Consider the following 15553-nt stretch of genomic DNA (forward strand, 5'->3'; position numbering starts at 1 on the left):
TAACTTCTTGGCACAGAGTTAGGCCAATTTTTTCCCCATGACAATGACTGACTATACAACTGATTATCAAGGCTAAGCTTTTTTCAACGTAATTTGAGAAAAAACACTCAAATTCTGGAAAGATTTCCTTTAAAAGGAATTGAGCTGGTAGTAGAAGTATATACATCAGTAACTCTTTCCTTGAGAATAATTAATTGAAACTAGAAAGTTAATGAAGTCAATTATAATAATTTATAATATCACACCCTTTTCCCACTCCCCATCACATACACTAAATGATAATATTTTGGTATATATCTTATCTTTATTGGTAAATATATGCACACACTTTTTAAAATTATAAGTACACTATACAATAATGTTTATAATGAGGGAAGGAAAGGCCAGAGTTAGAAGATTTAGCCAATAAAAAATCTTAGTTGTTTGAAAAAAAAATTCACCTGTCTAATCATGACAAACTTTTCTACAGAGAAAAGTTGTCACACAAAAAGAAAACAGAAAACAGTGTTTCTTTATAGAGAAGTCAATTAGATCAAAATACCTCACCAGCTAGATAGTAAATAATTTTAATTACAGAGAATGCTTTCAGAGCATGACAACAGGATTTAACAAATAATAAAAACACACATTTATTATTTTAGTCAATACAATTAGATCAAAATATTTTCTGGTTCCTGTAAATTTTGTCTGGCTGGGCGTGGTGGCTCATGCCTGTAATCCCAGCACTTAGGGAGGCGAGTGGATCATGAGGTCAGGAGTTCGAGACTATCCTGGCTAACACGGTGAAACTAATTTTTTGTGTTTTAGTCTCTACTAAAAATACAAAACAATTAGCCAGGCGTGGTGGTGGATGCCTATAGTCCCAGCTACTCAGGAGGCTGAGGCAGGAGAATCTCATGAACCTGGAAGGCAGAGATTGCAGTGAGTCAAGATCGCACCACTGCACTCCAGCCTGGGCAACAGAGTTAGACTGTCTCAAAAATAAATAAATAAATAAATTTTGTCAAAAGCGCTTCAACAGAGTGAGGTTCTAGAAATTATATTTGGAGGCCACGCGCGGTAGCTCAAGCTTATAATCCCAGCACTCTGGAAGGCTGAGGTGGGAGGATCACTTCAGGTCTGGAGTTCGAGACCAGCCTGGCCAACATAGTGAAACCCCATTTCTACTAAAAATGCAAAAAGTCGGCTGGCATGGTGGCACGTGCCTGTAATCCCAGCTACCCTGGAGGCTGAGGCAGGAGAACTGCTTGAACCCAGGAGGCAGAGGTTGCAGTGAGCTGAGATGGCACCAACACACTCCAGACTGCCGACAGAGTGAGACTTCATCTCAAAATAAAAAAATTATATTGAGAACTGTAAAAATTAAATAGAATTTGCTTTGTAATTTTTATATTCGAAGTTAATGATTGCTGAAAATACTCTAAATTTTATAGAAAAAAAATGTTCTCATTCATTCCTCTAAAGTTTATATGTTTCAAAATATGCTGCTCATACAGGATCAAAATCATTTAAGGAATTTTAAAAACTTCAGATGTTCAGGTCACATTCTTAGATTTGGGGTGATGATGGGGTCTACGTATCTGAATCTTAAAGAAGCTCCATGGGTGACTCTGTTGTATAGTCAGAATTCAGAAACACTGGGCTAAGGGATTTCTTTTTTGCAGCAGTGAGTGAAAAAATGAAAAACCCCACATACCTATGCTTTAAGAGCCAATTTTATTAGGCAAATTGTGAAAAAGAAAGAAAATATTCTCTTCAAAATACTAAATAAAAAGCTTTCCCTTCATCTGTGACCTAGTAGAAGCAACACTTCTTCAAATAAAAGAAAAAAAATACACATCCCACATATAATTCAAATACCACTCTTTGAATTATAGTAAAATACATTTACATAATACCTGATTTAAACATTACTTGTGACATCAAGAGATCATGTAAAGTGCTGATATTGTCCCAGCCTGGTAGAAAGACCAGTATCGCACCATCCTATATGAAGGGGAAATAACCATTACAAAGGATCATATCAACAAAATGCAGTAACAGTAAAATTGTGTGCACACTTAAGTCTCCATTAAAATTACACTAGCTCAGGATAATTTTCGTGAATAATTAAAAGTATATAAACCCACTTTTTTTTTTTTTAATTATTGTTTTTGAGACAGAGTCTTACTCTGTCACCCAGGCTAGAGTACAATGGCATGATCTCGGATCACTGCAACATCTGCCTCCTGGGTTCAAGCGATTCTCACGCTCAGCCTCCCAAGTAGCTGGGATTACAGGCCTGCGCCATCACGCCCAGCTAATTTTTGTATTTTTAGTAGAGATAGGGCTTTGCCATGTTGGCCACGCTGGTCTCAAACTCCTGGCCTCAAGTGATCCACCTGCTTCAGCCTCCCAGAGTGCTGGGATTACAGGCGTGAGCCACTGCACCTGGCTAAGCTCACTTTTAAAAAATGAGACTTATAATCCAGATATTTGTTTAGTCTTTTCTTCAAACAGGTCAAATGCCTAAATCTTCTGCTACTATGAGATGATTTCTAGTATCAAAAGTAATTTCTTCCAGGTTATTTTATAAACATTTAAGAAAATTGTATTTTTCATGGCCTTGATACATAAAATTAAAATTATGTTAACTGAAGAAAGAAAAACAAACAAAACTAACCTCTTCTTCCAAAACAATGTATCGGATAAGGGCAACAATCAAATTGAGATCAACTTTATCATCATCCATCATTTCTATAACATCTACAGTATTTGCAGAATACCTATCAAAGTTAAACACAAAGTTATGAAATACTTAATCAAGTTTTCTACTAACTTGCTATAAAAGCTTAAAATTAACTCAATCTGCAAATGGAGGAACATAATCTACACATCGGAGAGAATTACTGGGTTAAGAGTGCTTAAAAGTCAAATCAGCACAATATTTAGCTGGAGTAAGAGATTCACGGTGCTCTCCTTTAAGTATGTACAGATTCAAGAAGATGCTCCCAGCCCCTGGCTTTCTGTTTTAGTTATTTAGCCACTGATTTCTCACCTTCAAACAAAATAAACTCACCTTCTTCGCAGTTCCCTTACATAATCTGGCCAACGTTCTTTATATATTGCTTCTTTTTCTTCTTTTTCTTGCCTGTTTACATGCCCTTGCATGAAACCCCTCTTAAACTGGGATCTGTGTTCTTTTTGTTCTGGAATATACCTAAAATAAAAACATTCTTGAATATCTTCACTTTTTTGAAACTCTAGTTTTAGCTAAAATCTGTGATATTTTATATTTAGGATTTTCAAAAATAATTCTAAAGAACATTTTCATTTTACTTTCAAGTGAATGCTAGCTAAAGTATCAATTTGTGTTCATTAACTTATAAAACCTGATATTTTAGATAAAAATCATTCTTCTCTCTTGAAGTATATAAACCTATAGACCATCTTTAGTAGTTAAAATTTTAAAAAAATACTAGAGTAACTTATACCTTCAATTTTAAGTTTGCTTTAGAATAATAGTTAACATTAATGTAAGTCCAAACCTGACTGCACGCAAGAATTGAATCCCTCAGAGTTTGTAAAACACAGACTCCTAAATCCCATCCCTGATGATTTGGATTTGGTAGGTATGCCTTGGGTCTATTAATCTAAGAATTTTAATTAGTGCCCGCAGGAGCTTCAGAGAGTATATCCAGATCTACAGACCCATGTTATAGAACTATTTAATTCTGCTCAGTCACACAGTTGTAGCTAATGGCAGATCCAGAATCAGCATTCAAGTCTCTCATATGTCAATCGAGTGCTGTACTATGATTCTACTACCATCCTGTAGTGACTGCTAAAACCATAGAGGGCACATCTGGACAATAATTCTACCTATCACTGTCAGTCCTGCGAGGCATGGGGTGGGAAAAGACAAAAATGAACCCACACTTTAAACCCAAGGCGTCTCTGAGTTCAAGTACAGGACAGCCTCTAGATGGAATGGGGGAGGGGCTGGAGCATAGACTCCGAAGTCAGAATTGATATTCTTGCTCAGCTACTGACTAGCTGTGTGACCTTAGATAAGGCATTAAATATCTGGCCTTTAGTTATATTATTTGAGAGATTAATATGTTTATAACAGTACTGGCATGAGATTTTTAAAAATGTGGTAAAGTAAAAAAAAAAAAGTGATAAAGCCTCATGTATAGCAGACACCCAGAAAATGTTAATCCCCTTCCCTATTCAGTACCTGTAACCCAGAACTCCCCTAAGTCTTCGATACATACAGAGGCACCAACTTGAGGTAGGGCAACCTGAGACACAGACTGGTTCTAGTCAGCAGGATGGACCCACAGTCGGCTCCCTTCCCAGAAATTGCAAAACCGAGGTAACCTTCAATCCTCCCACCTCCAATCACAACCTTCCATATCATCTTGCCCTGCTCTTGTTCTGGTCATTGTATTTTCTTTGCTACCTCCCTGCTGTGCAGCTCTTCTTCTGGGAAGCGGACAGCCAGGAGTTTCTGATGAAAATCTCTAACCAAGGAATACCCTCATTCAACTCTCCTCTTGGAGTTGATCAGCAGATGACAAATGCACAGATACCACCTTTTCGCTTCAAGAGACTGCTTGGCTACAATTCCATATCCATTCCCTAACATCCAGGGAGCTTAAGAAAGCAAGTTTCCATCAGGTGCCTTCAGATTATTGATCCTCAAAACTTTGTTTCATTGTTGCCAAGCAGCTGCCTATTATTTTACTGGCAAGCAATTGCTAAATGTGCCATGATAGGATGTGGCACACATGGTAAAAAGTGGAAATGAAGAGGGAGGATATAGAAAATTTATGGCGGCTGATGATAAAATCAGGACATGGAAGACCATTACACGCTGTCTGTCTGAGGCTTTTAGTATGTTCTATCTTCTCTGACATACACATTTCCCTCTTTCCTACTTTGACTTCAACTGCTTTCCTAACTTGACCAGTCTCTACCTAACATATAAAATCTAATTTCTAATACACTCTTCACTTCCCTCAGACTTTATCTATAACAGCTTATGTGTCTCCCTCTCTACAAACAAATTCTGAGAGCATATACCAAGTCTCCCCTTGCTTAATGCTCAGACCCTAGCACAGTGCAAAGCATTGAGTGAAATAAATGTCTGGTCAAAACTCAGCAGATTTTTCTTCATATAAAAATGGTTGTAGGAACTCTGCTCTCACCTTCCACTCTCACTTCCTGGCTTAAGAGAACTTTAGAGTCTTGAAAAATCTCATCCCAAGTGTTTCTACATCTAGTCCCCAAACCCCTTTTTTTTTGAAACAGGGTCTCCCTTTGTCACCTGGGCTGCAGTGCAGTGGTGTGATCTCTACTCACTGCAATGTCAGCCTCCCAGGCTCAAGAAATCCTCCCACCTCAGCATCCTGAGTAGCTGGGTCTATAAGCGCATGGCACCTCATGCAGCTTACTTTTGTATTTTTTGTAGACACGGGGTTTCACCATGTTGCCCAGACTGGTCTTGAACTGCTGGGCTCAAGCGATCTGCCCCACCTCTGCCTATCAAAGCATTGGGATTACAGACATGAGCCACCATGCCTGGCTATCCTTTTTTTATTCAGATTTACCATAGGTCAGGCACTGTGCTATGTACTAGTTACTAAAATAAACAAGACAAAATCCTGGACCCCGAAAAGTCTGAAAGCTAGTGCAAGAGGCAAATACAAAGAGATACACTATACAACAAATAACATAAGGGTTATAAGAGATATATGATACAAATGTTGCAGGAATATAGATGAGAAAGAATTAAAGGCCGGGTGTGGTGGCTCACACCTGTAATCCCAGCACTTTGGGAGGCCGGGGGGGGGGGGGGCGCGGATCACAAGGTCAAGAGATCAAGACCATCCTGGCAAACATGGTGAAACCCCGTCTCTACTAAAAATGCAAAAATCAGCTGGGCATGTGTGCACCTGTAGTCCCAGGTACTCAGGAGGCTGAGGTAGGAGAATTGCTTGAACCTTGGAGGTGGAGGTTGCAGTGAGCGGAGATCACGCCACTGTACTCCAGCCTGGCGATGGAGCGAGACTCTGTCTCAAAAAAAAAAGAAAGAAAGAAAGAAAGAAAGAATTCAAGTCTGTGAGAGGTATTAGGGAAGGCTTAGCAAGCAATGAAGCTGGGATTTTTCTTATATAATCAATAGCTTACAAATGAAAGGATGGAGAAGATGGCATATAAAGGTCTAAGAGGAAGAAAAACATAACAGTGCAAACTCATGAATGAGAGGGCATGGCATGCTAAATATACCATTATGGAATGGTATACTTAGCACAAGCAGGCCATAGGACACATGACTGGGAAATGAGGCTAGAAAAGAGGATGGGGGCACAACATAAAGGGCCTTGGAATGACCAGCTAAGGAATCTGAACCTGATCCTATGGGGCTGTGCTTCTCAGTCTTTTTCCCATCAAAGAATACAAACACAATTCTACACAAGCTCCTGGAGAAGTCTGCTAGCAGCAAAAGGCCAGTGGTCAGAATGCTGAGGGAATCAGTAACTTGGCCATACCAGCTGAGGTGCTCTGTTATAGCCATGGCAAACCTAAAAAGGCTCTTAACAGTTTTTTAAAGAGATATCACATATGCAAGGAGCTTGCCCAGGAGAAGAAAGCTCACATGAACAAATTGTTTTTAGGAAAATATATGGCAGCAATCCTAAGAGTGAAGAATACAGTACCAAAAGAGTAACTATTATATAGCACAGGAGAGACAGTAAGGACCTTGGCAAAGAAATAAAAGTGAAAAGGCATGTTCAAGAAGACAGTTCCCACAGTTTGTGCCTGTTTGAAGGCAAGTACAAAATGACTTGGGTTAACTTGGTTACTCAGCGTGTAAAACAGTTGCCATACCCTGGTATATAACTGCCTGATACACACTAGCTTTTGATTTATAGGTTATTAGAAAACTGAGTGGAGGATAATCATTAACCATTATAAAGTAAAGTATAAAGTATAAAACATTGTTTTTTTTTTTTGGTGGGAGACTATAAGATAATGATTTAGGCTTGAGAAACGTTAGGTTCAAGGCACCTGTGGTACTAGACTACTACTGAGTAGAAAGCCAGTTCAAAGATCAGAAGAAGCTTCAGTTCTGAAGCTATACTACTGAAAGCAGTGAAAATATACAACTACAGTCAGGGATATAAACAGGTTTGCACAGTGAAAACATAAATGATTGAGAAGCCTGGGGGAAATTATATTTAAATGTTGGGCAATGGAAGCCAACAAAGGAAAGTAAAAATCAGGTAGCAGAACCATCAAAACAGCTCAAACACTAAAGACAAGGGTTCCCAAACTTTGCTGCCCAGGGATCTTCAAAAAACACTGATGCCAGCCAGGGGTGGTGGCTCATGCCTGCAATCCCACAACCTTGGGATGCTGAGGCGGGCAGATCACATGAGGTCAGGAGTTTGAGACCAGCCTGGCCAACATGGTGAAACTGCGTTTCTACTAAAAATACAAATACTAGCTGTGCACAGTGGTGTGTGCCTGTAATCCCAGTTACCTGGGAGGCTGAGGCGGGAGAATCACTTCAACCTGGAAGGCGGAGGTCGCCGTGAGTGGAGATGGCTACATTGCACTATACGCTGGGTGACAGAGACTCTGTCTCAAAAACACAAAAACAAAAAAAACCACTGATGCCTGGCTACTACCTCAGACATTGTAATGTAATTTAGGTAGGGAGTATAAATCAGGCATCTGGAGTTTAAAAAGCTCCAGGTAATTTTAATGTGTAGCCAAGTATGGCTAATTCCCAGCAAATTTTTTACAAGGAAGTAGTCAATGGTGGGTTTCTGAGACTAAAGTTTGACATGAGAAAAGTGATATATTAGTACTTTTTAATGTTTTTTTATTTTCTAATGTTTACTTACCTTATTTTTTCAATTATATCTTCCAAAAGATATTCCACAACTGGAAAGGTAAAACCAGGTATATGTATCATTGGACAGTTACCTATCACGGCAGACAAAATATAAGCATAAATTTGTACTCAAATGTTGAAAAAATTAATATACTATCAATAGGACAATGACTCTATTACTTACTATTAATTCCAGAAAATGGTCCTGTAGCTTTTATAGTTCTACCCTATTTTTCCATATCTACTTTAATAAAAAGCAGCAGTCTAGTCTTCACTCAATACCATTTTACTGCTACCAAACTGTACACACATCTCACAGTTCTACAAAATAACACAGAATATCAAAGAATAGAGTTTTAAGTTGAACTCAAAATCCATTAGTTAGAAGTCTATTTTCTCTTCATCATTAACCCAGATAGTATCATAACAGAATATCCAGAATATCAAAGTTTTACTGAATTCCAGATAAGCATTACTACTTGTAGCACCCAGAATTAGTGGAGAAAAGTAATCAAAACAAGACCTAAACAAATAAATTGCTACTATTTCAAAATTACTAATAAAAAAATCACTTCAGCATTGTTATTTAAATACTCTCTACATTTCATAACAAGGAAAACAAGCAGTACACACGGTAAAAATCAAACATCACATGGGAGGTCAAAATATCTAAGTAGGTATCACTGCTCTACATATGACGTGCATACATTTGAGCAAGGTACTCAATGTTAGTTCTAGAAGTCTCATTTAAAAAAAAAATAATAACACCTACCCCAACTAATCTTACATGGTTTTCAGTTTAACTGGGATGTATTTTAAAGGACTTTTATAATGCCGATGACAAGAACATTTATTAAACATAACTATATTACATTGTAATTCCCTCCCTTTCCCCATTCTTTCCTTCACAAGTATAAGCAGGAAAGACAGTGAGGACTGATTTTAAAAGAATGTGCTTTGCAACTGGTCCAATCTATGTTCAGCTTGGGAAAGCTACTTAACTGCTCTGAGGCTGCTTTCTCATCTGTAAAAATGCGAATAATAGTACCTACCTCATAAAGTATTATAAAGACTAAGGAAGACAAAGTGGCGAATATACTACGTAGAACATTGAAGATGTTTTGTTAAGTGGTCACTAGCAGTATTAGCAGAAAACTGCCACCCTAACCTGTGATAGTAGATAACAGCCACAGAAAAATTACAGAAAGAAGTTTATAAAATTATGCAAATCTGTGGTTTGACTTCAGCGATGCCATCTTAATTGTGTGGTGGTAGCAACAAGAAGCTACCTGTCCTCACTATCAGACATGATGTCACTATTAAAAAATAGACCCAATTGTCTAATCCATGAAACCGGAGGGTAGAATAATATTAAAATTAATAGCTAAACATTCATTTTGACTACTCTTTACCTAGTACCATATTAACTTTTTTAAATTAAGTGGTTTTCTAGTACCTTTTCTAATGTAGTAACTACACATTTTACTCACCAAAATATTCTGAAAACTTTTCCGCATTCAACGTTGCACTCATCAGTATTACTTTCAAGTCAGATCGAAAATTGAGAAGATCTTTAACAACAGTCATTAAAACATCTGACTGCAGGTTTCTTTCATGGATTTCATCAAGTACAATATGACTAACGCTGGACAAATACCTAAGGCAGAAGTGTGAAGTACAAAATTTTAAAACCATTTTTCTTTAACAACTAGTAAAATCCAATGCAATAATTACATCTTTTGATAATACTTATATTTCCTTAATTGTAACATACTCACGGGTCTGACTGGAGCCACTGAAGGATGATTCCTGTTGTACAGTATAAGATAGAACCCTGTTTCCTTGGCAACCGACTGTGAATGAAAGACATGAACTAATAATTCTTGGTTTTCTTTCCTAGTAATTAACTAACTACCACAAAGGTTTATATCTTCAATTTTAGAAATGCTTTCAGTTTTAATGAAAATCTTCATACTTTTTAGTTATAAGAACATCCACCACAATGGGGTAACGGGAAATACTTCATTCAAATTCATTATACATTATCTTTGTTGTCATTGATACAATGTTAATTTCTTTTAAAAGATATGACCATTGACATTGAGATAACAACTGACTGACTTACAGGGCCTAAATATTTGGTTCATAATTGGAAAGTTCACTCATTTGAAAAGGCAAACGTGTCAGGCGTGGTGGCTCACACCTGTAATCCCAACACTTTGAGGCCGAGATGGGAGGGTTGCTTGAGCCCAGGAGTTCAAGATCAACCTGGACAACATAGGGAGATCCAGTCTTGAAAAATAAAAAAATTAGCCAGTCATGGTGGTGTGCGCTGATAGTCCCACCTACTTGAGGGGCTGAGGTAGGAGGATTGCTTGAGCACAGGAGTCTTAGGTTGCAGTGAGCTGACTGCACCACTGCAATTCGGCCAGAGTGACAGAATGAGAACCTATCTCTAAAAAACATTAAGTAAATTAAAACATAAAAAGGCAAATGGAGTCCTAAGCTCCAGAAAAGGACCAAATATGTACTGCACAGTGGAGTTGGATAGGGGGTTAAGATACCAAAATCAATTTAAAAAGTCAGTCAGAAGTGTGTGGAGGTGGTACTGAAAGGTGTAGAACACAATCTTTTCAGAGAGAGTAATGGTCTGCTAATCTACGTCCAGGAAAAATGTTTATTTATCTAATCATTCCAAATATAAAAGCACCATTTTAAAAAAGCAATTGAAGTCCGATTTGGGTTGAAAGATAAATTTGTGAAGATAAGTTTGTGGCAGTAAGCCATCTATGATGCAATTACTTTAAATGATAATTGTAATAGCAATAACCATCATAAAAATGGGGAAAATATCCTTTCTTTTGAATCTCCAGCTTCAAAGTTTCATAAAATCTGCTTGTATATAAGAAGTGAACATTTCTTACCTCTGGAGACGAATTTGATATCCAGTACTATTACCATTGCCACAAGATTCTGCCCTTTCTGCAGCCACTCTTTCCGCAACCTTTAATTCAAATAAAATATAAAGAGAATATAATTTCCTTTAGAACAAATATCCTGAATATCCATGAAAATCTCGTACTGTTGAAAAATTGCTCTTCAGATTTCTAAATGAGTTAAAAAAAAACCCAGATATTAAAATCTGAGGTATCTAAAACAGTGTGTGCCTCTCTTAAGAGCTGTTTATGGTTATTTTTCATTTCCTCTTATAAAATCTTCTAAGGCCAAGTTCTCTTATCATTAGTTTCAAAGCGCCTTTCTATAGCATCCTCTCATTAATGTATACATGTTTGGTCTTTTCTAAGAGTTGCAAATCAAGATCTAAACTTGTAGAAGTTATGTGTAATTTGAAAGTAATTACATATTGATACTCTTCCCTTGTGTTTTTGTTTGTGGTAGGGACTGGTGTTGAATTTCTAGTTCTTGGTCATGCTTTGAAAGTTACGATTGCCAAAAATAAGCTTTGGAAAGATGAAATGTTATAATCTAATACTGATTTGTATAACTAAAAGTCACTGACAATTATTTCACGACAGAACAGTGATAATAAGGGATCAGAAATAGAAAATGGCATAATTTCTAAGAAATAGTATTTTGGAAGTAAAACTTTCCAAAGTATACCTAGTACACCCTGACAGACCACATTAACCTGTCTACTCAAATTCCAACAGATGGTGAAAAAAGAAGAAAAAAATTACCTACTTAGCATTTCTTCCTACTATCTGCATATACGATAACGGCCATATATTAGTGAAAATATTTAAGTCTAGCTACAAAACTGTGTTATAACAGAAGTGGTTTATTTTTCACCATTCCGTAATTTTATGCAATTTCCTGGAATATCGTCCCCATAAAAGGGTGAAGACCACCTGAAACTAAAACTACTAGAAGAAAACCTAGGGAAAAACTCTTTCAGACATTGGTCTAGGCCAAGAATTTATGACTAAGACCTCAAAAGCACAGACAACAAAAATAAAAATAGACAAATGGGAATCAACTAAGAAATTTCTACACAACAAAATAAAGAATCAACAGAGTAAACAAATAATCTCCAGAATGGAAGAAAATATGTACAAACTATTCATATTCATTCAGCAGTGGACAAACATCCAGTATATACAAGAAACTCAAACAACAACAACAAAAGACAAATCATCCCATTAGAAGGAGGGCAAAAGACAAGAACAGACATTTTTCAAAAGAAGATATACAAATGGCCAAAAGGTATATGAAAAATGTACATCATCATCATCAGAGAAATGCAAATTAAAACCACAATGAGAAATCATCTTACTCCGGTCAAAATGGCTACTATGAAAGAGTCAAAAAATAATAGATCTTGGCCAGGACATGGATAAAAGAGAACTCTTACAAACTGTTAGTGGGAATGTAAATTAGTACAGCCTCTATAGATAACAGTATGCAGATTTCTCAAAGAACTAAGAATAGCATTATCATTTGATCCAGCAATCCCACTACTGGGTTTCTACCCAAAGGAAAAGAAATCAATGTATCAAAAAAAACCAACCAAACAAACAAACAAACAAAAAAAACCCTGCCTTGCATGTTTATCACAGTACCATTCACAATAGTCAAGATATGGAATCAATCTAAGTGCCCATCAATGGATGACTGGATAAGGAATGGAATAATACTATTTAACTGTAAGAGTGAAATCATGTCGAAATAGACACAGAAAGACAAATATCATATCTCACATAAGTGGGTGCTAAAAACCAGGTATATGTTGACATAAAGTATGGAATGACAAACGATGGAGATTCAGAAGAGAAGGTAGGAGGGGGACAGATGATGAGAAATTACTTAATGGGTACAATGTATATGATGTGGGTGATGGACACCCTAGAAGCCCTCACTTAACCACTACACAATCTATGCATATAACAAAATTGCACTTGTATCCCATAAATTTACACAATTTTTTTAAAAAAGCAGTGAAGTCTACTGATCTTTCTTTATAGTACTTCTTAGAAACCAAAGCTTAAAACATATACTGTATTTTCTGAGAAATATTGTCGTAATTGGTAATGTTTTCAACCACAGATTCTATATTAAATGACTTAGACATGTGATAAACAGCACTGTCATAAAACCAAAGACAAACACAAACCTTTATAATTTATACACAAAATTATACAGCATAAATAAATTCACTATGCATACTGAAATATGACAAGAAACCCCAAACACCTTTAAAAAATATATAACTCACATATTTAACTAGGTCATCTAACTAAAAACAAAACAACAAAATCAATGTACAGGTTGAATATTCCTTAGTCAAAATGATCAGGACCAGAAGTGTTTCCGGTTTCGGATTTTGGAATATTTTCATTATACTTGCCCTTGTTAAGCATCCCAAATCTGAAAATCCAAAATGTGAAATGCTCTAGTGAGCATTTCCATGTTGGTACTCAAACAGTTCTGGATTTGGGAGCATTCTGGATTTCGTATAGTCAACCTGAAATAAGTTATTTATAAGTGTTACTTATGTATGCCTTCCCAAAATTTTGGACTTGACAAACCAGAAACAATACCTTATTTTTCCTAATGATAAATTTCCTCTTATTGAGTAGCTGCATTCAAAAATGACTATGACTGGGCACAGTGGCTTATGCCTGTAATCCCAGCACTTTGGGAGGCTTAAGTGGGCAGATCATTTGAGCCCAGTATTCAAGACCAGCATGGGCAACATGGCCAAACCCCATCTCTATAAAAAATACAAATATTAGCCAGGTGTGGTGGCACATGCCTATAGTACCACCTACTTGGGGGGCTGAGGCAGAAGGATCACTTGAACTCTAGAGGTTGAGGCTGCACCGAGGCCATGTTACCACCACTGCATTCCACCTTAAGTCACAAAGTAAGACCCTGTCTCCAAAAATAATTAAATAAATCACTGATTATAGAAATACAACTTAAAAGATTTCCCACTTTCACCACCATTCAGTATACTTATACTGAAAAAATGACAGAAGTAAAAAAAAAAAAAATTAAATAAACCAAGTAGTAAAATGTAAAGAATCAAATGATGGAGATTACTTGAAGCTTGTAATCAATTCTGTAAACATTTTATCTATTTCATTCTTGTGAATACACACTGAAATTTGCCTGGATATAAAGTTTATCTTGAATTCATAAATATCTATTATCTGTTAAGACAGCGGTTACTCAATTTTTTGGCCTTTATTATTAAACATGTTAAGCAAATATTTGCTTTCGCAGTCACAAATCCTAAGCCTAATTAAGAATCACTCTATACCTTCAGAATCAGTAGGTTCTAGCAAGATTACTTTAAAAAAGACATTTGTAATAAGTTAAGAGATTACTTACTGAAATGGCACTAATTCTTCTTGGCTGAGTACAAACGATCCTGCAAGCAGATCCTTTTCCTCTTTCAATGTAGTTATCCAAAATGAACTGAGTAACTTGAGTGGTTTTGCCACAACCAGTTTCACCACTTATTACTGTTACCTGATGTTTATCAATTAAATTTACCAATTCCTATTTCAAAAGGGAAAATAAAGAATATCACATGTTGACTAAGTCTGAAAAAAGATATTAATCAAAATTCGACCAAACTGAAGATAATTATTTTTAAAAAATATATTAATGCTTTCTAAATTTTGTCACATCCAATACTGGCAGTTTGGATATCTGGATCTACCAATCTGCAAGAGATAAGTGCACCAAACGATAAAGAACAAAGCCAAAGCACTGCTAAAGAAAAACATACTGACATAAACAAGAAGAGATAGCCTGTAAGTTCCACGCAGAATTAAAATAATGTTGATATGTGGGGCTACTGACTACAGAAGCAAACTCCCAGCCTAAACAACTACTGATGATATTACGAATTTATATCATAATTCATAAATACGGCTTTGTCTGCAGAACAAGTTTTGCATGCCATTTTAGGAACAAGGAAGAAAATACTATAGTTTAAAATGACTTCCTTTCAAATAATTAAAATAAAGTCATTAAATATCTAAACCAAAGCTATCTAGAAAACCTCATATTTGGGGAAGATGTTCTTCTACAAAATTGTATGTATTAGTATTTTTAATAATAATATTCACTGTATAAACAGTCATCTTACTATCTCAAAGGGACGTTAGGGGTTATTTTCATGTACAAAACAATTTAATTTGAAAACCTACCTTTTAAAAATTCCCCACTTAGGCCAGGCATGATGGCTCACGCCTATAATCCCAGCACTTTGGGAGGCGGTGGCAGACGGATCTCGAAGTCAGGAGATCGAGATCATCCTGGCCAACATGGTGAAACTCCATCTCTACTAAAACTACAAAAATTAGCTGGACATGGTGGTAGGCGCCTGTAACCCCAGCTACTCAGGAAGCTGAGGTAGGAGAATCGTTTGAACCCAGGAGTCAGAGGTTGCAGTAAGCCGAGATCATGCCACTGCACTCCAACCTGGTGACAGAGCAAGACTCCCTTTCAAAAAAAAAAAAAATTCCCCACTTATTCTAACACATTATACATATATATAGATGTATATATATCAGAAAAAAGTTTTAAGTTTGAACACTGAAATTACAGCTGGTAAATACCAAGAAGTGAAATGTGATTCATCCGTTCAATAGGTATTTGTTTACTGGAAATCTTTAGAATGCCAGGCACTGT

At 36.5% G+C, this 15553-nt stretch overlaps 1 protein-coding gene across 4 annotated transcripts in view; it reads right to left on the reverse strand.

Annotated features, from left to right (window-relative positions):
• DHX36 (DEAH-box helicase 36) overlaps positions 1-15553 on the reverse strand; it is a 51500-nt gene that overhangs the window by 22583 nt on the left and 13364 nt on the right. For 3 of the 4 annotated variants that reach the window (XM_023192256.1, XM_023192259.1, XM_023192260.1), the window contains exons 5-12: positions 14243-14413; positions 10813-10892; positions 9667-9741; positions 9379-9545; positions 7899-7980; positions 3059-3199; positions 2663-2765; positions 1899-1986 (exon numbers count right to left, since the gene is read on the reverse strand). In XM_023192256.1, the coding sequence (XP_023048024.1) occupies positions 1899-1986; positions 2663-2765; positions 3059-3199; positions 7899-7980; positions 9379-9545; positions 9667-9741; positions 10813-10892; positions 14243-14413 (907 nt within the window). The remainder of the gene's footprint in view (positions 1-1898; positions 1987-2662; positions 2766-3058; positions 3200-7898; positions 7981-9378; positions 9546-9666; positions 9742-10812; positions 10893-14242; positions 14414-15553) is intronic. The other variant, XM_023192258.1, reaches the window with a different exon arrangement.

This window comes from Piliocolobus tephrosceles, chromosome 2, assembly GCF_002776525.5.
Source record: "Piliocolobus tephrosceles isolate RC106 chromosome 2, ASM277652v3, whole genome shotgun sequence".
Taxonomy (NCBI): Eukaryota; Metazoa; Chordata; class Mammalia; order Primates; family Cercopithecidae; genus Piliocolobus; species Piliocolobus tephrosceles.